This window comes from Nematostella vectensis, chromosome 2 (genome assembly GCF_932526225.1).
Source record: "Nematostella vectensis chromosome 2, jaNemVect1.1, whole genome shotgun sequence".
Classification (NCBI taxonomy): Eukaryota; Metazoa; Cnidaria; class Anthozoa; order Actiniaria; family Edwardsiidae; genus Nematostella; species Nematostella vectensis.
The window spans coordinates 17015780-17038635 of record NC_064035.1 but is presented as its reverse complement, the minus strand read 5'-3'; the positions used below and the strand labels follow the sequence as shown (position 1 = coordinate 17038635).

At 40.8% G+C, this 22856-nt stretch overlaps 2 protein-coding genes and 1 long non-coding RNA gene across 4 annotated transcripts; 1 reads left to right on the top strand and 2 right to left on the bottom strand.

Moving 5' to 3' along the window:
- Positions 1-1269: 1269 nt before the first annotated feature.
- LOC5515749 (general transcription and DNA repair factor IIH helicase subunit XPB) lies at positions 1270-18638 on the bottom strand. Of its 2 annotated transcripts, XM_048723661.1 has the most exons (36): positions 18409-18638; positions 18093-18182; positions 17937-17989; positions 17159-17233; positions 16853-16933; positions 16337-16371; positions 13839-13884; positions 13585-13659; positions 12977-13051; positions 12733-12870; positions 11846-11902; positions 11360-11446; positions 11206-11261; positions 10977-11048; positions 10645-10684; positions 10502-10568; positions 10073-10147; positions 9728-9756; positions 9579-9651; positions 9189-9259; positions 8913-8961; positions 8553-8597; positions 8393-8457; positions 8050-8142; positions 7689-7754; positions 6806-6870; positions 6646-6717; positions 5740-5884; positions 5622-5651; positions 5509-5548; positions 5295-5344; positions 5103-5171; positions 4626-4655; positions 4446-4496; positions 3361-3423; positions 1270-1590 (listed from the first exon to the last, which is right to left on the bottom strand). In XM_048723661.1, exons 1-36 carry the CDS (start codon positions 18437-18439, stop codon positions 1459-1461), a joined length of 2391 nt encoding a protein of 796 aa, XP_048579618.1. In that variant the 5' UTR covers positions 18440-18638; the 3' UTR covers positions 1270-1458. The 2 variants fall into 2 exon arrangements, with proteins under 2 accessions (XP_048579618.1, XP_048579619.1); XM_048723662.1 differs by lacking the exon at positions 10977-11048.
- A 129-nt stretch (positions 18639-18767) lies between these two features.
- LOC5515748 (riboflavin-binding protein) lies at positions 18768-21193 on the top strand. The gene is made up of 3 exons (XM_001635876.3): positions 18768-19243; positions 19929-19998; positions 20283-21193. The coding sequence occupies exons 1-3, from the start codon at positions 18923-18925 to the stop codon at positions 20612-20614; spliced, it is 723 nt and encodes a 240-aa protein (XP_001635926.2). The 5' UTR covers positions 18768-18922; the 3' UTR covers positions 20615-21193.
- Positions 21067-21714, bottom strand: LOC116620034. Its single transcript, XR_004296981.2, has 2 exons — positions 21644-21714; positions 21067-21458 (listed from the first exon to the last, which is right to left on the bottom strand). It is a non-coding gene; the product is annotated as an uncharacterized LOC116620034 (long non-coding RNA).
- Between the last annotated feature and the right edge of the window lie 1142 nt (positions 21715-22856).

Genomic DNA, 22856 nt, shown 5'->3' with positions numbered 1-22856 from the left:
GGTTCATCGTATATCAGGGTTTGGCGTATACCAGGGTTTGGCGCATATCAGGGTTCAGCGTATATCAGGGTCCAGCGTGTATCAGGGTTTGGCGTATATCATGGTTCAGCGTATATCAGGGTTCAGCGTATATCAGGGTTCAGCGGATATCAGGGTTTGGCGCATATCAGGGTTCAGCGTATATCAGGGTTCAGCGTATATCAGGGTTCAGCGTATATCAGGGTTCAGCGTATATCAGGGTTCAGCGTATATCAGGGTTCATCGTATATCAGGGTTCAGCGTATATCAGGGTTTGGCGTAAATCAGGGTTGAGCGTAAATCAGGGTTTGGCGTATACCAGGGTTGAGCGTAAATCAGGGTTGAGCGTAAATCAGGGTTTAGCGTTTATTAGGGTTTGGCGTAAATCAGGGTTTGGCGTATATCAGGGTTCAGCGTATATCAGGGTTCATCGTATATCAGGGTTTGGCGTATACCAGGGTTTGGCGCATATCAGGGTTCAGCGTATATCAGGGTCCAGCGTGTATCAGGGTTTGGCGTATATCATGGTTCAGCGTATATCAGGGTTCAGCGTATATCAGGGTTCAGCGTATATCAGGGTTTGGCGCATATCAGGGTTCAGCGTATATCAGGGTTCAGCGTATATCAGGGTTCAGCGTATATCAGGGTTCAGCGTATATCAGGGTTCATCGTATATCAGGGTTCAGCGTATATCAGGGTTTGGCGTATATCAGGGTTCATCGTATACCAGGGTTCAGCGTATATCAGGGTTCAGCGTATATGAGGGTTCAGCGTATATTAGGGTTTGGCGTATATCAGGGTTCAGCGTATATCAGGGTTCAGCGTATATCAGGGTTCAGCGTATATCAGGGTTCAGCGTATATCAGGGTTCATCGTATATCAGGGTTTGGCGTATATCAGGGTTCATCGTATATCAGGGTTTGGCGTATATCAGGGTTCAGCGTATATCAGGGTTCAGCGTATATCAGGGTTCAGCGTATATCAGGGTTCAGCGTATATCAGGGTTCAGCGTATATCAGGGTTCAGCGTATATCAGGGTTCAGCGTATATCAGGGTTTGGCGTATGCTTTGCTTGATGTGTAGCTTGTGATGCTCCATATCAAGCAAAGTAAACGAGCGACACAGAGAGCTATGTGCAGGAGGGTACGTATTGCTTCGGAATAGAAGCGAACGATCTCCTAGCGTCTAATAAATCAGGCTATCGATGCTCCTGGTTGCCTAGAATGCCCATGAGAAAGACTTGCCATGAGAAACAATAAAAGTGTTTTATTTACTTTTCACTTAATCCATAGAGTCTAATACTTAGCATGCGTGCACCAGGCTTTAAAAATTCTATTGTAAACCGGATGAACGCAGGCTACAAATATCATGTACACGAGAAAAGTGAGGGGTTACCCTCACTTCCACGTATTAAGCAGTTGTCCTTAGATACTAGGCGCGTTATTTTCTGAACTTCTTGAAGAGTGGATGTCTTGCCAGCTTGGACTTGGAGGATTTATACTCCAGATAAATCATATCATCAGCCCCCGACATGGACGCCATAGATCCCACTCGTCTTGACACTGCGCCTCCCTACGGTAAGAATTGGGTCAAGACACCAAGTGACAATGAGATGGGGCAAGACACCAAGTGACAATGAGATGGGGCAAGACACCAAGTGACAATGAGATGGGGCAAGACACCAAGTGACAATGAGATGGGTCAAGACACCAAGGGACAATGAGATTGGATAAGACACCAAGTGACAATGAGATGGGGTAAGACACCGAGTGACAATGAGATGGGGCAAGACACCAAGTGACAAAGAGATGGGGCAAGACACCAAGTGACAATGAGATGGGTCAAGACACCAAGTGACAATAAGATGGGATAAGACACCAAGTGACAATGAGATGGGGCAAGACACCAAGTGACAATGAGATGGGGCAAGACACAAAATGACAATGAGATTGGTCAAGAGACAGAGTGACAATGAGATGGGTCAAGGCACCAAGTGCAATGAAATGGGGCAAGACACCAAGTGACAATGAGATGGGTCAAGGCACCAAGTGACAATGAGATGGGTCAAGGCACCAAGTGACAAAGAGATGGGGCAAGACACCAAGTGACAATGAGATGGGGCAAGACACCATGTGACAAAGAGATGGGGCAAGACACCAAGTGACAATGAGATGGGGCAAGACACCAAGTGACAATGAGATGGGGCAAAACACCAAGTGACAATGAGATGGGATAAGACACCAAGTGACAATGAGATGGGGCAAGACACCAAATGACAATGAGATGGGGCAAGACACCAAATGACAATGAGATGGGTCAAGACACCAAGTGACAATGAGATGGGATAAGACACCAAGTGACAATGAGATGGGGCAAGACACCAAATCACAATGAGATGGGGAAAGACACCAAATGACAATGAGATAGGATAAGACACCAAATGACAATGAGATAGGATAAGACACCAAGTGACAATGAGATGGGGCAAAACACCAAGTGACAATGGGATGGGGTAAGACAACAAGTGACAATGAGATGGGGCAAGACACCAAGTGACAAAGAGATGGGGCAAGACACCAAGTGACAATGAGATGGGTTAAGACACCAAGTGACAATGAGATAAGACACCAAGTGACAATCAGATGGGATAAGACACCAAGTGACAATGAGATGGGGCAAGACACCAAGTGACAATGAGATGGGGCAAGACACCAAGTGACAATGAGATAGGATAAGACACCAAGTGACAATGAGATGGGGCAAAACACCAAGTGACAATGGGGTGGGGTAAGACACCAAGTGAAATGAGATGGGGTAAGACACCGAGTGACAATGAGATGGGGCAAGAAACCAAGTGACAATGAGATGGGGCAAGACACCAAGTGACAATGAGATGGGGGCAAGGCACCAAGTGACAATGAGATGGGGCAAGACACCAAGTGACAATGAGATGGGTCAAGGCACCAAGTGACAATGAGATGGGTCAAGGCACCAAGTGACAATGAGATGGGTCAAGGCACCAAATGACAATGAAATGGGGCAAGACACCAAGTGACAATGAGATGGGGTAAGACACCAAGTGACAATGAGATGGGGTAAGACACCAAGTGACAATGAGATGGGTCAAGACATCAGCTCAAATGGGGCCTCCAGCCGCTTGAGAAAGCAAGACCAACTTGAACTCATCTAGAATCTGACATCTTTTTTCATCATGCAAAACCGTCTATGAATTTTTTCTATCATATTCGATAATGCTCAGTCCCAGAGACCTCTCGGGAAAAAAAAAAGCTAGGTAAAGGTGTTACCTTAATAATCCACTCACTCTTCCAGTTCCAATCATACCTTCTGTCCAAAATCAGCGGCAGTCTTCTCCTCTTCGGCGTCAACATCACTAGCGGCAAGCACCTGAATACCAAGTAATTAAAGTAGGGTGTGTGTTGTTTTGTTCAGCGAACAACGGGGAAACAGTCTGCAGTTCGAAGGGGGAAGGATGGATTGCTTCTTTACACAGGGCTTCTGGAATTACGCGGAAAAAACTCCAAATTACGCGGGATTCTTTGCTAAATTACGCGGAAAATCAATCACGCGCTAAATTAAGCGTGATTTTGCAATACATTTTTCTTAAAAAATCAAAATTTCGCGGGATTTTTTTACTGAATTACGCGCTATTACACGGAATATCAACTGTTACGCCCAAAGTACATTTTGTACCGAAGGAAAGCACGAAATAACTTGAAAAGGTTATTTTTTTTGCGTGAAAATATCTTGGGCAAGTTTTCATTGGCTCCTAGCCACCAGCCAATTAAAAAAAGGTATTTTATTATTAGTCCTAGGCCTTCGCGGTTTAGCAAAGAACGCCTAGTCATTTAATTTGTTTTCGAAATTCAGTTAAAAATATCGCACTCTTACGAAGAATATCTCTCTTTTTTTTATGAGAAATAGAGGTAAGAACCCTAAAAGAACACATCAGCTGTGAAATTAAATGTTTTGTCTTTCAAAATTTAGCCAAATTACGCGGGATTACGCGAAAATTTGTGGACTACGCGGATTACGCGGAAAAAGCCAAATTACGCGCTTCCGCACAAGCGCGTAATTCCAGAAGCCCTGTTTACAAACAGTGGGGACACAGTCAACAGTCCGATGGTGTTGGGGATGCTACAAGACAGCAGGGTAATATCCAACACATAGTATTAAGCAATCAGAGGGCAACGGTGTTCCTTTTCAGGAAGAGAGATGCGTTATTTCTTTACAGAGAGTAGAAATGCGATTTTCTCTTTTAGACAAGTCACAATAGGTTAGATAAGGAAAAACACGGGGGTTACCGAGGCTTAGCCCGAAAGACCAAGCCCCTCTTTACAAGTTGGAAGATTTGAGGACACACGAAAGAAGAGACAGAAGAGATTACAAAATAAACTATTCAGTGTTACCTTCTGTAGAAGTTCATGCTGCTCTTTTTTAGACGATAGGTTGAGGTTTTCCTTCAAGATAACAGCCAACAAATATTAAGTTTGGTCTCAATAATACATTTACAACCAGTAATACATTCTTATTGTATGTTTTTTTTAAATCACTTTATGATTTAACAAACGATAAAGGTTAAACCTTACCTCTTCCATTCCAGCCAACCTCGTGATCACCTGCATCACACAGAAATTTTAACCACATGAGTCACCAGGTCTCGCGAAGAGAGGATAAACATTGCATCGATCATCTTTCGAATAAAGATTCTCGTTTGTTAAAAGTTGCATTGCCGGCCTGCTTTACTTTGTTCGACAAGTCTGCGCGTTCCCGTATGTTAATAGGAAAACGAAACCCAGAGAACAGAGGGAACCCGCAAGAAATTCTTGACGGCGCAAGAAATAAGGCTATTCTCTGGGCAAATCCCTCTTCGCTTCCTCTCTAGGTTTCTTTTTCCTGGAAACACACGGAACCGCATTCTACGCAGGCTATAGTTCAACTTTCTTCAGGCTATAGTTCACCTTACCTCAGGCTATAGTTCACCTTACTTCAGGCTATAGTTCACCTTACTTCAGGCTATAGTTCACCTTACTTGTTTTACTCCCAATGCATGAAGGGTGACTCACCTTGAAGCTGTACCCTTGGTTGACTAGAAATCTCTGGCGTTTGCTGGAGTAGTACATTTCCTCCGTATCCTGCAGAAAGCAATGACTTCAGGAAAGTGGTCATCAGAGCTCGTCAAACACCGTCAAAAACTCATCTAAAGCCATTGCTTTTGAGCGCTGGTTAATCAGCACCTTCAAGCAAGTGGGACTTACCGTTGATACCAGAGTGTAAAAGAAGGCGTTGTACTCTTCCGCGGCCATATCTAGACACGGGCAATGAGAAATTATATAAATGTAACAAATAACCAACCAGACAAAGCCTTCGGTACATATCTATAACAGCTTCTCATCTATTGGTCAGGATAGAAAGGAAAGGATAGAAACGAACTTAATTGAAAATTGAAGCCTAAGGCTAAATAGCACAAACCTTTTTTCGCCCTGAGAATTCGACCAAGCCTTTGAGCTTCCTGACAATGAAAAAATATATATACTTGATTACCAAAAACACACATACTGAACAAGCAAAAAACAGAATTCTACCTGTCGACGGGATCCTCCGTGAGAAGATATCTGGAATCAAAATGAGGCAAATATTACAAGTTATATTACAAGTTATATTACAAGTATATGAAATATAAAAGGCGAGGACGATTCTTACTTGGATTAGGACATTCGCTTCCGGCAGGTCAAACGAGTTATCCCCTACTTTGGATATGAATATTGTGTTGACCAGTGGGTTATGCTGAAAGTTCTGTAGAATACTGATACGTTCGCCCTGGGACGTGGGGCCATAAATGAAGGGCCTGGAATAGAAAACTCTTGAGTTATGGTGATCTTCCTATTGAGGTGCTATTTCAATAATAGCAGGGGGTGCCAGTTCTGAAAAACGCAAGACTAGTTCCAGTACCGCGCGGTTAAATCAGCCTTTTTGTTTTGAAATGGCGGCTTTTTACCGGCGAACTGTCACATTTTGGCGAATGCTAAGAAAACTAGACCAAACATAAGGCTGTAATTTTCAATAACAGACCTAGACATCAATACATGAAATAACGTAATACATATGATAGAATCATCAGAGAACACCTAAAACGTAATATTATAAAAATTAAAACCGCTTTTCAGCGCTTCTTTGAAGGCAGCGAAGGACTTCGATTTCTTTTTCGTGGACTGAAGCTCAACTGAAAAGTTTCGCTCCCTTGAAAGCGAGACGATGGTGATGATGACGATGATGATCATTGTGGTGATTACGACGAGCATGATGACGATACTGATAATGATAGTAAGGATGATTATGATGACGATATGAATCATCATGATTATGACGTGTTAGGTTATGATCATGAAGTCAAAGATGATAATGATACTGATACTGATAACGATAGTAAGGATGATTATGATGACGATATGATCATGATTATGACGTGTTATGTGATGATCATGACGTCATAGATGCTATGATGATGATGCTGACAAAAGTACTTATCATGATGGTGGTGGTGACGAGATGATCATGATTATGAGGGTGGTAATAACGCTCGTTACCAAGTCTTGAATCACTACTTACTTTTGTAGCTTTATGGCGTAGTTCCTCAAGGCGAAGACGTTATCGGAAAAGACGATCACTTTGTCATTGCGCCTGAAACATGAAGAAGTTATCTTAAGTTAAACGATAGCTTTAGACCTGACAAGTTAACAAAAATAACGGAGAAAATCAATGTACTCACCGCTCATGATAGCGAATAAGAAACTCGCACGACCGAAACTTATTCGGATTCATGACATAAAGAAGCTGAAAGAAAATATAGGTATATCGCATGGATAAAAAGTCTTAACAACAGAAGGCAAATATTAGAATAAACCATCGGAAGATGCCTGACAGATGCCTGATAGATGTCAAAGATTGGAATATGATATAAATAATCCTGATATACGAAGGGGTCACTTCACTTTATTAATTGTGCAACCTATTTGTAAAATATATTAGTGTGAACATTACATGTTCACATCTAAAGCCCAGCGTGGAAGGCCTCTGGGCAGCCTCTCCTGTCAATGACAGACTGTGGAAGGTGGTTTCACAGTCTCAGGTGGTTTCACAGTCTCAGGTGGTTCCACAGTCTCAGGTGGTTTCACAGTCTCAGGTGGTTTCACAGTCTCAGGTGGTTCCACAGTCTCAGGTGGTTCCACAGTCTCAGGTGGTTCCACAGTCTCAGGTGGTTTCACAGTCTCAGGTGGTTTCACAGTCTCAGGTGGTTCCACAGTCTCAGGTGGTTTCACAGTCTCAGGTGGTTTCACAGTCTCAGGTGGTTCTACAGTCTCAGGTGGTTCCACAGTCTCAGGTGGTTCTACAGTCTCAGGTGGTTCCACAGTCTCAGGTGGTTCCACAGTCTCAGGTGGTTTCACAGTCTCAGGTGGTTTCACAGTCTCAGGTGGTTTCACAGTCTCAGGTGGTTTCACAGTCTCAGGTGGTTTCACAGTCTCAGGTGGTTCCACAGTCTCAGGTGGTTTCACAGTCTCAGGACGCGCAGCAGAAAACTATATTTGTATGTGTCAGCTCTGGCGTGTGGAATGGCTTAGTGGGTATCAATATTAGCACTGCGAAGCCCTCACCTTTCTCTTTCTCGTCTTGATATTTAGATATTCACTGTAGAACTCGGGCGTCATTGGGCACCACACCTATAGAAGCAATCAACAGGGCTTTACAGTACATCAATTAAAGCTAAAACGTGCTAAAAAGCACGATTGAGTAGCGGGACACTGGACTCTAGTGGTGAAGCCTGGTGACGGGGGAGGGGGAATAACCTCTGAAATCTAGCAATTTATCCTTTATGGCGGGGCTGGGGGCTGGAGGTGCAGCCTCAACACACTGCACTCTAGTGATAAACCCTGATCACCTGGGAGGGGGAATAACCTCGGCACTGAAATCTAGCAATAAATCCTAAATGGCAGGGGTTGGGCTTGGGGGAAACACCTCTGCACACTGCACTCTAGCGATAAACCCTGAGTTTTGCAGCTCCATCCAGTTCGCTTCGTACAACTTCGGGCCAATCAGGAAGTTCAAGTCCTAACAAATTCAAATGGCAGATTGGCATGGTTTAGTCATTTTGTCTGAAAGAGCATAATGTGGAACACGTAAACGGGAGTGCCACAGGGGAAGGGATAATGGCCGCTAAGTATTTGTTTTATAAGAGAGAAGAGATTACATCCTTCATTTATCAGAAAAACAACAACAGACTTAATTTAAAGAGCCATGTTTTTTAAACCTGACCAAAAGATGTGTAACTCATTTCATTTCACGTGCACATGATGGCTACCTGTATCTTATCATCCTCTCGGACAAGCGTGGCCGTCAGCCCTAGCTTGCAATGAGCCTGGACAACTAAAAAGAACACAAATAACTAGATGTTAGTCTATGGCATGGTGGGCAAAGGCTGAAATAGAAAATGAAGAATCACCGTATGGATTTCAGCTTACCAGTCAAAACTCTTCTAAACTGTTTGGCTGGAATTGTGTGAACTTCTGCAATGAAGAAGACAGAGATGCTAATTAGTTTGAACATATGCGGGACGTGTCCCTCCAAGTTTATTTTCTAAACTTATATGAAAATGACAGGGGCGTAGCCAGGGGGGGTGGCCTAGGGTGCCCGGGCCTCCCCTTCTAGCAGCCAAAAATACAGTAACTGTATGACACATTATCTAAAATACCGGAGAAAATGCCTTCAAAGGGCCTTTTGAGGCCCTTCCTGTTAAAAATCCTGGCGACGCCACTGAATGACTAGTAGGGATGTCCCCCATTGACGTTACTCCGTGATGTTACTTCCCTGCGAGAACATACCATCTAAAATCATCAATCCCCATTCTTGAGACTGCAAGAAACTCATCACCTAAATGATAAATAAACAAGAGAATGTGAGTTTAAACAAATAACAAGCAAAAAGTGCTTACAAACTGTACTGAACTATAAGGTACCAAACGCCATGATGAAATGGCATCTAATGCTAGAGTTCTTGAGGAGTTTCCTGTGTTTGGTCACAGGGTTTGGGGTTAAAGGGACAAAGTCTGACTAACAACACAGGAAACCGGATAAGATCAATAGTTTTATACAGTTCACCTGCTCGGCTTCCCATGAACGCTTTCCCATGTGGGATACCATCGAGTAAGTGGAAATCGCAATGCTGCAATCTGAGAATAGAAAAGCGTGAGTCTAAAGACAAATCAAACATTTTAACAACATCGCATGTGTGTAATCAAGAGTACTAAACTTAGCGAGGCACAAGTCACCCCCAAGATTAATAATAATCATACAAAACATTTATACATAGTAGGGTAGAGAGTCTTTTGATATGGCATAGTTGCATGGATTCATGGCTCCTGGGTGCATTTATAAACAAAACAAAAAACAAGCGATGTGGAGGGTGTAAGCACACAACTACAAAGGTGTCCAATCCCATCACAACCCCAATTTCCTACACAGAAAAACGGAAAATGAAAGAAGATATACCTGTTGGTTTATCTTTGGCATCTGAAGTAAAACAGCAAATGATCCGGCTATTAACAGTTGACCACAGCTTGAACTAGAGAACAAGGATATACAGCTGATCTCTATGTAAATAATAATAATTGATGGTAGTAATAATAAAGTTGGCTCACCTGATTTTTCCACTGCTCAACAGCCACCCCTGAAGAGACAAGATGTTGTAAAGTCTACTTTTATAAGTAATGCTTACAGCCGCATTGTCACCAGTTTACTTCCGATAGATTACGTAACAATCTCCGGTGATTTTTAACGGGAAACGCGAAAAATATTTCAAAATATTGATAGCAGTGTGTTTATTGGAAGTTTCTTTGAGGATGTAATTGATAATTTACAGCGAATGGCCTGTTTAATATATCGGATTTTAATAGATTCTTTTGTCTTTTAACGGTTGAGGTTTCCGTCGGACCTCCGGAAGTAAACTGGTGACAATGCGGCTTTAACCACCATGTATTACTCACCCGAAGTGCATAGAACAAGACACCTTTTCCTGACAGTACATGCGGCCGTCACTCCCACCAAGGTTTTACCAGCACCTGGGGGTAGGTAAAGGCAAGTGAGAAACATCTAACAGAATTGGGGTTCTAATGCAAGTACTGTGGAGTCTCCAGAAACCAGAGTGGGAAACATCTACAGTGTTGGCATTAAGATTTCTTATACTGTATAGGACATATTTAGATAATTGTTAATTTGTTAATCAACATTGTTATTCAAACTCCCCTAAAAGTACTGGAAGATGAGGATAGACAGCGAGTAGATTAGACAGCGAGTGGATGGGACAGGTTTAAATGCACTGAGCCCTTTGAAGAGGTTTGGCCTCAATGTCACTTTGCCCTGAACTATCGCCTCTGCGGAAACCCCTGCCTTTTCCTGAAATTATAAAGCCTTACCACAAGGGAGGACAATTACTCCAGACCGAGCTCGCCCATTCCCAAACATCTTCCTCAGGCTCTTTTCCTGTTCAAGATAAGACCATAGACAAGTTTTAAGAAAATGGAATGATAAATAAGCCATGAATAGCAAACTTACGCACCTGGTATGGTCGAAGGACAGTAGTTGGCTTTAAATCCATACTATATAAGAGAGACAATTAGACACTCCTTCTTACCCTATTCCCCCCTTTCTTACTTTATTTATTCACTTGAGGTTCATAGTGTTATTTTCTTAAGGGGGATAATAAAGCTCTATGCATCTTACTCCAGCCTCTCCCCTCTCTATCCCATCCGCACTCTCTCTCTCTCTTTCTATTCACTCCCAATCCTATACCATCCCCTCCATTCCCATCCTATCCTATACCATCCCCTCCCCCCTCTCCCTGATCCCAACTTCTCCTCTCTCTCCCTTATTCTCTCCCACATGACTCACTTGAGGTCAGGGTTCAGGGTGTCATTCTTGAAGTCATACTCAGCAAGCAGGGGGAAGTCTAGCTCTATGCACCTGAAGGCAAAAACCAAGACTTGCATCATAAACAAGAATTCCACAAATCTTCAGAAAAGACCAGTGTTAACCGTGCCCACTGTACAGGGGTACTAAGGATGCATAAATACATTTAATAAATTCAATGGAAGCCTTGGTCTCAGGCTGAGAAATTAACCTTCTTTGGAGTACTTCGATCTGTTCTTGGGCCACCTCAAAGGAGAACGTTTGACCCTGAGAAAACACTGTATTAGTCAGACAGACTAAACTACAATTACAATCAAACAAACATGTGACCAAACCAAACCACAGCACAGCTTTCAGCACAGTACCTCTTCTTCATCTTCATCTTGGTCAATCTTTTCCAGGTAATCTGATATGTCAGTTGGAATTGATACTTCTTCTTCTCCTGGTTTGTCCTTTGGTAAAAGTCAGCAACACCATGACTTTAACACCAACCAACATACTGAGTGCTAAGCTTTTGATTAAATAGTTATTTCACTTTTTTAGGGTTTGATTCCTGGCAAACAGGAAATTCTGTGACGGACCATTAAAGGTAATGGTGTAATTACTCTTGTGAGATATTTATAGCTTAAAAATTAATATGCGTCAACTGTGAAGTTTTGCAGTTTTGGTAAAAACTTTGTAAACTTCTAGCTGGAATATTTGTTTGATAAATAATTAAGGTGCATGAAAACCACACATTCATGTTAAAAAAAAAACACATCTGCTAAGAAAAGTGGGGGCAAGTGTTCCCCTGCCCCTCCCTGGCCGCTGCCCCTGCCGACTAGGATATACCATGATAGCAAACTATGTACCTGTGATGATGAAGGTCCTTGACTTGACTCCCCATTAGCCTCAGAAGGTGTGTTGAACTGTGAAGCAACCATATAAAATATTGAACAGCAGATTGGTGTTTTATCATGTCCAAAGCAGGGGGTGGGGCAATCGGGCACATGCCCCCCTCCCAATTTTAAAAAAAAATTATAAGAAAATGACCAGTAGGGATGTGGGACAGTGCTGAAAAATGCAAGACTAGTTCCAGTACCGCACGGTTAAACCAGACTTTTTGTTTTGAAATGGTGGCGTTTTACCGGCGAACTGTCACATTTTGACGAATGCTAAGATAACTAGACCAAACTTAAGGCTATAATTTTCTTTATGACTCCCTCATTATCACACAAATCTGTCATCCTTTGTACAGTATGGTTTTAATGCTGTACAGTTAGTCAAAACAGCAACTGAAGTCAGTCTTTCGTACCTTTACTCGAACGAGTCAACACTACGATTGTGTTTGTTTTCGCCCAAACACGTGCATGCGCATACATAATTCAGCACTGTCGGGGTGTGGTTGACCAGGGATCAGGGTTTTTTCCTGGTATTTTTGTAAAATACCAGGAAATTATATTTGGATTTAATTAAGAGGATTTTTCCATATAGAATTGTGTGTGAGTTTGAGGGAATTAAGGCATTGTGTTGGTCTAGTCAGATTGTGCTCACATGCTCAAAAACCCTGTAGAGTTAGAGGATGTTACAAAAAACATACAGAAGAGATTGCTTCCCCTTCTCCTTAATAGTAAAATACTAAAATACTAAAAAAATAGTAAAAACAATTATTAACCATGGCTTGCCTCTCAGACTTGCTATAGTAGATGAACATTTTATTGACTTTGTTATAATTACGGTTATTACTTGGTTATTTTACCTTTAACACAGACTTTTTCTTGACATTGGGAACTACCATCACATCCTTCTGTCCTGTGGGATCTGCCTCATCTTCCTCAGCTGCTCTTTTTCTACACTGCTGGATTTTTGAATCACGGAGTAGAGCTTGCAGAACATCCTAAAGATCAAACACTTTCATTAATATCTTCATCAAAAAGAAATCATCAATCATCTCACAATTTATTATTTGTTTTTATATCACAGCAAACAGGAAAAATACTCACAGCATGAGAACTTTCCACAAAGTACTGGTTCCGCTTTAGAACAAGTTTGACTTTGCCATAACTTAAAGTGCACATCTGTACAAACCACAACAATAAAGTTACTCATTTCCAGACACATATATAGCTGGAAGCTACAATTTTCGTGCTGAGAGCATTCAGAGCAGGGGACTATTCAGCATTAACAAATAATTATAGGACTTGTTTTGTCTAAGAAGGATTGTTGGATCATTTTGAGGGACTGAACACAAATCTATCCCACTAAACCATTGTGCCAGGACTTTGCTTTAAAAGCCAGAGATCTCAATTTAATATTGAGGTCAAGTGAGTTTAGAGTTTTTTGCTCTGCACTGGAGACAGTGATTCCACCTTTTATCAGGCAAGGACACTAAGCCAGAGTTCCTGCCTGTCATCACACTTTATTTATTGTTCCATCTTCAGTCAGTGCTAACACACTAAACTGTTTGTCTCATTGTTGATAAGTAATCGTCAATCATATGAAGGCTTTATTTATCTAATAAGCACTTCAGAGAAACAACTGTTATCATACCAATAATTATTGCATTTTAATAATGATTTTTATTAGTAATAGTAATAAATATGCACTTTACCTTAATAAACTGAATGATGCCATCTGGAATAGTGGTTTTGCTAAGCCGTCTCAGGTACTCAATGATATCATTTGTCTGAACAACATACACACAGAATGAATTGAATTTGTTTAAATTAAAAAAATAATAATAAAAAATAATAATAAAATAGGCTATATTTCAATTTGATTTTCCTGAAAGAAGATGGACACCCTCTATGTATACCTGATGAGTCATCAAATGCTTGTTGTCATGTTTTCTATTCAGCCATTTACCTGTAATCCTACTGACACAGCCGCATAAAGTGAGTATGCTGTCAGCCTAAAGAGTAACACAGGGAGGGGTCAGAGTATGTCATTAGCCTATAGAGTAACACAGGGTGGGGTCAGAGTATGTAATTAGCCTATAGAGTAACACAGGGTGGGGTCAGAGTATGTCATTAGCCTATAGAGTAGCACAGGGTGGGGTCAGAGTATGTCATTAGCCTATAGAGTATCACAGGGTGGGGTCAGAGTATGTCATTAGCCTATAGAGTAGCACAGGGTAGGGTCAGAGTATGTCATTAGCCTATAGAGTAACACAGGGTGGGGTCAGAGTATGTCATTAGCCTATAGAGTAACCCAGGGTGGGGTAAGAGTATGTCATTAGCCTATAGAGTAACACAGGGTGGGGTCAGAGTATTTCATTAGCCTATAGAGTAACACAGGGTGGGGTCAGAGTATGTCATTAGCCTATAGAGTAACACAGGGTGGGGTCAGAGTATGTCATTAGCCTATAAAGTAACACAGGGTGGGGTCAGAGTATGTCATTAGCCTATAAAGTAACACAGGGTGGGGTCAGAGTATGTCATTAGCCTATAGAGTAACACAGGGTAGGGTCAGAGTATGTAATTAGCCTATAGAGTAACACAGGGTAGGGTCAGAGTATCTCATTAGCCTATAGAGTAACACAGGGTGGGGTCAGAGTATGTCATTAGCCTATAGAGTAACACAGGGTAGGGTCAGAGTATCTCATTAGCCTATAGAGTAACACAGGGTAGGGTCAGAGTATGTCATTAGCCTATAGAGTAACACAGGGTGGGGTCAGAGTATGTAATTAGCCTATAGAGTAACATAGGGTGGGGTCAGAGTATGTCATTAGCCTATAGAGTAACACAGGGTGGGGTCAGAGTATGTAATTAGCCTATAGAGTAACACAGGGTGGGGTCAGAGTATGTCATTAGCCTATAGAGTAACACAGGGTGGGGTCAGAGTATGTCATTAGCCTATAGAGTAACACAGGGTAGGGTCAGAGTATGTCATTAGCCTATAGAGTAACACAGGGAGGGGTTAGAGTATGTCATTAGCCTATAGAGTAACACAGGGAGGGGTCAGAGTATGTCATTAGCCTATAGAGTAACACAGGGTGGGGTCAGAGTATGTCATTAGCCTATAGAGTAACACAGGGTGGGGTCAGAGAATGTAATTAGCCTATAGAGTAACACAGGGTGGGGTCAGAGTATGTCATTAGCCTATAGAGTAACACAGGGTGGGGTCAGAGTATGTCATTAGCTTATAGAGTAACACAGGGTAGGGTCAGAGTATGTCATTAGCCTATAGAGTAACACAGGGAGGGGTTAGAGTATGTCATTAGCCTATAGAGTAACACAGGGAGGGGTCAGAGTATGTCATTAGCCTATAGAGTAACACAGGGTGGGGTCAGAGTATGTAATTAGCCTATAGAGTAACACAGGGTGGGGTCAGAGTATGTCATTAGCCTATAGAGTAACACAGGGTGGGGTCAGAGTATGTCATTAGCCTATAGAGTAACACAGGGTGGGGTCAGAGTATGTCATTAGCCTATAGAGAAACACAGGGTGGGGTCAGTTTATGTCATTAGCCTATAGATGAACACAGGGTGGGGTCAGAGTATGTCATTAGCCTATAGAGTAACACAGGGTGGGGTCAGAGTATGTCATTAGCCTATAGAGTAACACAGGGTGGGGTCAGAGTATGTCATTAGCCTATAGAGTAACACAGGGTGGGGTCATAGTATGTCATTAGCCTATAGAGTAACACAGGGTGGGGTCAGAGTGTGTCATTAGCCTATAGTAGCACAGGGTAGGGTCAGAGTATGTCATTAGCCTATAGAGTAACACAGGGTGGGGTCAGAGTATGTCATTAGCCTATAGAGTAACACAGGGTGGGGTCAGAGTATGTCATTAGCTTATAGAGTAACACAGGGTGGGGTCAGAGTATGTCATTAGCTTATAGAGTAACACAGGGTGGGGTCAGAGTATGTCATTAGCCTATAGAGTAACACAGGGTGGGGTCAGAGTATGTCATTAGCCTATAGAGTAACACAGGGTGGGGTCAGAGTATGTCATTAGCCTATAGAGAAACACAGGGTGGGGTCAGTTTATGTCATTAGCCTATAGATGAACACAGGGTGGGGTCAGAGTATGTCATTAGCCTATAGAGTAACACAGGGTGGGGTCAGAGTATGTCATTAGCCTATAGAGTAACACAGGGTGGGGTCAGAGTATGTCATTAGCCTATAGAGAAACACAGGGTGGGGGCAGTTTATGTCATTAGCCTATAGATGAACACAGGGAGGGGTTTGAGTATGCTGTCTCCTGTCCTTCCCTTTGTTAAGGTAGTTAATAAGTCTATCAGCTATCCACAGCCTGACTGGTGTCCTTTGTGGGCTAGAAGCTGCAGCCTGGCAGGCAAAAAAGTGTACTCCTCAAATCCTACCATTATTCAATTTCTAAAAACTCAGCTTCAGTACGCACCTGTACTCATGAACATGTTCAGGCCGACAGACAGGCTATAACAAAAAATATAACAAAGCCTATCAATGATGTCCTTTGGTTAATTATAAAAAAAAATAATAGTTTATTTCAACTACCACTATCGCAGGCAATACTGAATTACAGTGGCATGGTCAGAACACATTACAAAATTCTTTTGCTGTAAAGATAATTAATAGTGTACAGCTATAAAGTCATTAAGCCTAGAAGTAGTTCCTTTAAAGGTGTCAGTTCTCTGTGTGCCAGATCTAAGGGGGTAGCCATGGCTTATTTATCGCCTCTAGGAAAAACATAGCTTAGAGGAGGAGATGTTCTAGGGTTGGTCGCAAATGAGTGACATTGGTAATCCCGGTGCTCAGCAAGGGACCTGAGTCCAGAGCTGTGAAGGGCGGCGATATACTCTACCTGATGTAAAATGATTCACATCGCCCTCCTCTGAACTGTTTCAAGCATGTCTAATAGTCATTAATAAATCTTATTTTCATGCATTGCACTTACCTCAGAAATAGCAATAAGGAAGTCATGGGCATGCTTGTAAACAGGTGAAAAAGACTCCAGAAATATATGTCCATCTGGGGCCTGGTAAAAAACAAACAGTATTTCATTAAGAAATAGAAGGAACACTTGCATTGTTATACTAAGAAAATGTGAGAATATATGATTGAGAGAAAGCTTGGCAAAGAAAATGAAAATATCATATAATATCATATATTATATATATAGCTTATTTATTATAAATAAGTAAACATGAGAAAATGAGTAAATATGAGTATTGAGTAATTTTCCATTTGTATCTCCACTTACCACCCAGAGAGGTCTAGAGGCATGGTCAGGCTTTAATTCAATCTGTTTTCTGTAATCTTTGGCTCCAAACTCATCCTGGTGATATCACACAAAAAACTGTATTTGCTGCTAAAGACACACAACACCATCAAACAAAGTGATTTGGGGTAAAGCAATTTGTAATGTCATTTTTAATCACTCCAGAGTTATTGGCTTGAGTGCATAACATTCAATATTCTGTGTATAACTAATTATAATAGTTATACATGTATGTATGTATAGTAATTAGGGAGCATTTAGCATTATAATTGGTGTATCGTTCTTAACCATAATTAAATTGCTTGTTCTAATCAAATAACGTCACAATACTTAATAAGAACAGTTCATGCTAACCTTGAGTGCCATTGGGTATGTAAAATGATCTGATTTTAACTGAATATAAAACTTTAACACTTAATTAACACTAAGTTTATATTGCAGATTTTGAACATACATCATTACTGAATAAACTGTTTAAAATCATGGAAAACCTCTGGTTGTCTTTTTTATGTGGGCCACATTTTAGTAAAAGTACTTTGCTTGGTATGCTTCTTATGCGATAAACAACAGATCCAGATTCCAATTTAAGTGTGTGAGTACCTGATAGCTAAGTGGCTACAAAAGGTGACAGTTTTGATCTACTTTATATTGCCATAGGGTTTTGGATGAGAAATACTTTTCAGGTAACTAAAGAGGATGCTAAACTACATGCGACTATCAATTGACAAGTTAAAATAGTTTTATATGTTCCTGGACTCACTTCAGCTTCAGTCTCCTGTACAGCTGCAGCGGATGACTTTGGGACAATATCTCCTAAAACATAATAATAAAAATGTAATAATAATAAAAGTCGAAATAACAAAAAAAAACAGATAATATTACTGCTATAACTATCTATTTTAATGACATAACTCACCTTCTGCTGTTTCCTCTTCATCAAAATCTTCATCTGAATCCACTTGAGATTGGGTTTTGGCTTTCTTAGACTTTCTCGATGATGAACGGCCTTTTAATTAAAAAAATAAAACTTAAGCTCAAGCACCTGCTTGAAAAATAAATACCAGTTCCTTATGTAAAAAGCTTTATACAGGGTTCAACAAAACAATTTTCACTATCTGTTCAATATTGAAAGTAATTCATCGCTCTGAAAGTTGAAAATGCACTTTCATAAGATTAAAACGTGTCCCGGTATAGAATGCTTTTTCCACTAAATCACAAAATATACAACAAACCTTCATCTTGTCTTCTCTTGTATCCTTTCATTGTCACGTCCTAAAAAATCTAAAATGACTACAAGTTCTTTAAAGACGTTTTCGCGAACGTCAATGTGTTCATCTTCACATGAAGACAAGTTATTAGTCACAGGCGTTCCTTGCTGCTGCAACAGGAGGACCGAGGAGACAATTTCGAAAAGAGGGGGGAGGGCTACAAAGACACGATAAGAGGGAGTGGGAGAAATAAGGGTAGGTATAAGATAGAAAAAAGAGTCAATAGTGTGTTTTTCAAGGCATCCTCGTATTTCTTTGATTTCACTTGCATATCACGGTATCCCTGTGTACACTTGTGATACATCACGGTATCCCTGTGTGCTCCGCTTCATCGAATGCGTCTCGCACGTGGTGTTGCTCTTTAGCGCTTCTAAAAAGTGTTTGTCTATTACGACACTGTATTTTTGCAGTACATACCACAAAACTAGCACTTTGGATCCTAAAAATAGTTTTCGAGCTCTTCTAAGAGATAATCGTTATGTTTTCAATCAACACCCACTTAAACAAGATCCGTAACACTCAATGGGTATTTTTAACATGGCTTCTTTTCGTGATCCTTGCTCTCCGTGTGAACAACGTGGCCAGCGATGGAAAGTGCATCAAAGGCAAGTACCATAAAGCCAGTCCTGGTCCGGAGCTCGGCAAGTTTGGGGAGTGCAAAGTGTACGAAAAGAACTCCTGTTGTACCCCAGAGTTCACTGTTGAACTTGCAGCAACACGCACAGAGAAATTATACAATCACACATGGGATTTATGCAAAAATCTCAGTCGTGCATGTGAGAGGTTCTGGATTGAGCAGGTAACTATGTCAATAGACTTGGACAAATAAAAGAAGAATATAGAAACTATTCAACTATATATCTGAACACTTGTTCGATTGGCTTTTTAAGGTCAAATTATTTTCGGGAATTCGGAAATCGAATTCTTCCTGGGGGTGGTGGTGGCGGTGGATGGGGGGATGGTGGGGGAATTCTCCAGAAAAGTAGACAGGAGAGATCATCCTATCTCTTAGGGTATATAATTCGACCAACTGCTATTCCTTAGGTGGTCGTTTTTTTTTTTGATTCTGCTATCTGTTAGGGTGAAAAATTCTCAATTTGCTATCACTGAGGGGTAAGAATTTCTGTTGACCACACCCCAAGTGCCATTAGGGTTTAAATTTATTTTGCCGACAATCATCCCCATCTGTTTTTATCGAAGTCCTCCTCCAGGCAAATTCTTCAGTCAAACTCTATAAACATACTGTAACCTCAATTAAATGGAGAAACCTAAATAAATCAGACACTTATCTTTGTTCAGAGGGTGTTTGTTATATGTAGGCTCCACTACCTCCACTACCTAGGGGGAGGAGGGAAGCCATTAAGAATATAGTTATTCTTGTGATTTTAGAGGATAACGGAAATCATGGATAATACATACATTACTTTTTCTCCTGAAAGCCTTTTACTAATGGCATTAATGCAATTAACGGTTGTCTGTTATAGGAATGTTTTTACCAGTGTGATCCCTACATCTACAAGTACCAGCACATGTCAAGTGCAGGCGCAATTCATGGTATGTTCTTTACCCTCATTGTCATCATTATTCTCTTTACTAACCATTCATGTAAACCCCCTGCCTTGTGAAGCCAAAGTATATGAAAGGAATATTTTCGTGAGGGGCTATGTGCATAATTACATAGACTCAATCCCCCGCCCCTTTCATCTCAGTCTTATTTTATAAATATAGAAAGAAATATTGATATCTATGGGAGAGCAAGGAACCTCCAACCCCTTTATAAAATCTTGCCCTAATCCCTTGAGACTTTTGTATCACTCATTTTACTCTTCGTCTTAAAGGTGTCCCAATCTGCTCTTCTTACTGTGACTCTTGGTTTGATGCCTGCAAGAATGATCAAATCTGTGTGGAGGATGTTCTGACTGGTTACGAATTCAACCAACATGGCATCAATAGCTGCCCTGTCAACAGCACATGTCAAACCTATGCTAGCATGTTCAAGAATGGTGAAGGTCTCTGCAACAAGATGTGGAACACTTCTTACACCTACAGCACAGACAAGAGTGTATGCATGGAGATGACATACAAAGACCCAACTGCCAGCACAACTACAAATTCTGCCTCTGTGATATTCTTGTTTGGTGGATTGACTTTTCTGTTAGCTATGCTATAGGACCACTTGGAGTTCAATATAGAGTGGCAATTACTGATGTATGTTGGGGGGTCTAATTACTGCAATACCACACAAAATTGATAAAAACACTCTAATACCTCAGGAAAAAAACCCGGAAATATTAGATACCGCACAGAAGGGTGACACCCTTTTTTACCGCAATATCAGACACAAAAGGCCAATCACGCAAACCAAAAGCCTTATAGTTTTAGTGCCTTTTAAAGAATAAAAAGAGTAAAAAATGAAAACTATTCCTTCACATGCTCTTGAGGAAGAAATCACAACTAAGCAATTTTTATGTGGCCTAAGTGTTTCAGTTTGGTTGTTTTGCAAGGTTTATCGTAAAATGCATAGCAAATAATGGCTGTAGTGTACTAAAGTTGGGAAGGGAGGAGGGCAAGCCTAAGTTCTTTCCTGTATTTGCTAGGATGGGGCAGAAGCCTTTTTCTTTACTTTGTCTGCCAGCTGCAAGCCTGATCTCTGCTAGACTTTTTTAGATATTATGTTTGTAGACAGCATTATTGCACTATTTGTTCCAAGTGACATATTTTCATAAAATTAAATTTAAAAATCATTGTATGTATTACTGTGGGCTATTGAATAATATTATTCTAGTCCGTGCCTCTATATATTTGTTAAAATTATTTTTTGAAATGTTTGGGTCACTAATTTAAGAAAATATTGGGGTGTAAAGCCACACCCCTACTTTGTCATTTCCTTAAAATGTTTGAAAATTTTCCACGGCCCTGGTTAATTATTAATGTATGCTCTTTTGCCTGCTGGTAACAGGTTACCAACGTTCACTGATTTTAGTATTATATATAAGTACTTACTTTCTCCATTTCTGAAACAAAATGTGATTTAACATTAGTGATACTTCAATGCTCTAGAGGTTCGTGCAAAAAAGTCTATAGGCTGGATACTCTTTGGATAGATATGGCCAGATATGTTAAGGACCCCTGCCCATTCTGTAACTAGAAATGAAACAGCATTTGGACAAAAAAATTATTGCGAACGTAGCGAGCATACCTAATTACGATTTGGAGTATGTCGCTGTTGATGAGTAGTTCCCAAGCCCATCTCGGACAAGCCAAATAATCGCTCCTTGGGATATGTCGGTGTTCCCAGAAGGCATTTCGGGTGATAGACTTATTCTGGGATATCGTAGTCGAAAACGTGTTTTTGTTGTGCGACGTTTCCGACGTTGGCAAAACAAAGTGCTTGCGACGTAGGGAGTGGAACTGCGATTTTTTTCAGTAAGTAGAGCAATGATTTTATTTGATTTTATTCCTTTTGTCTACTGATGCTAGAAAGTTTGCCCAGCAAATTTCATGGATAAATGAAAAAAGTTCTACTATGATAGCTCGATTTATTCGAAAGTTCTTTTTGAAGAACACTGTCAATGAAGTCCCCCAAAAAGTTGAAATTTTTTATATAAAAACGAAACCTCTGTAAGAAAGGAAACGTCATTAGTAATACTGTTGGCAAAATAGATTATTCATATATTCAATATTCAATTTTTGTTTACATTGTTAAAACTATTGTTTTATTGTTATAGTATTATAACAATTACCTCATACTTGTAAAAGTTAACAGTTTATATTGAAGTTCATTAAAAGTTGAGTTTATAATAATTCCTTGTATTAAATACATATCATCCCCACCCCATGACTTAAACGTACAACAAGTGCCTTTTTTCTGACTCCTCCATAGTCTCTTGCAGCGAGCACTTCACTTTCTGTTAGAAACTTCTAGTATAATTAAGTAAAGCTAAGTAATCATATCAAAATGATATGCAAGGAAGATTGGTGCAAAACTGGGGGGAATGCCTAACGTGCAGTTTTTCCAACTTTGACTATGTGCAGATGAATCTGTTTTAAATAAAAAATACAATATGCGTAAATGAAAAGTGAACACACCAAACGCAGACGAATAAAATTGTCGAGGTGCGAACGCACGTCGAAAACTGACTTTGTCACTATGGTAGGTACTTCACATATGATAGGTGAAGTGTGTCCAAGATCGGTAAAGTGTGTCCATACAATATTGGCCATCCTTAGGTGTCCTTGACCGTCCTTAGACGTACCTTGCCGTCCTTAGACATACCTTGCCGTCCTTAGGTGTGTCTGACTGTCCTTAGACGTACCTTGCCGTCCTTAGGTGTACCTGGCCGTCCTTAGGTGTACCTTGCCGTCCTTAGGTGTACCTAGCCATCCTAAGGTGTACCTAGCCATCCTAAGGT

Bases quoted from the DNA above. Each gene is read 5' to 3' on its own strand.
- LOC5515749 (XM_048723661.1), bottom strand. From the start codon at position 18,439: ATGAAAGGATACAAGAGAAGACAAGATGAAG. The intron at 17,990-18,092 runs GTGAGTTATGTC...ATTATGTTTTAG, and splicing joins TGAAGAGGAAACAGCAGAAG to GAGATATTGTCCCAAAGTCA. The intron at 13,885-16,336 runs GTGCGTACTGAA...GTTACTCTTTAG, and splicing joins GAACATGTTCATGAGTACAG to GCTGACAGCATACTCACTTT.
- LOC5515748 (XM_001635876.3), top strand. From the start codon at position 18,923: ATGTTTTCAATCAACACCCACTTAAACAAGATCCGTAACACTCAATGG. The intron at 19,244-19,928 runs GTAACTATGTCA...TGTCTGTTATAG, and splicing joins AGAGGTTCTGGATTGAGCAG to GAATGTTTTTACCAGTGTGA. The intron at 19,999-20,282 runs GTATGTTCTTTA...TTCGTCTTAAAG, and splicing joins AAGTGCAGGCGCAATTCATG to GTGTCCCAATCTGCTCTTCT.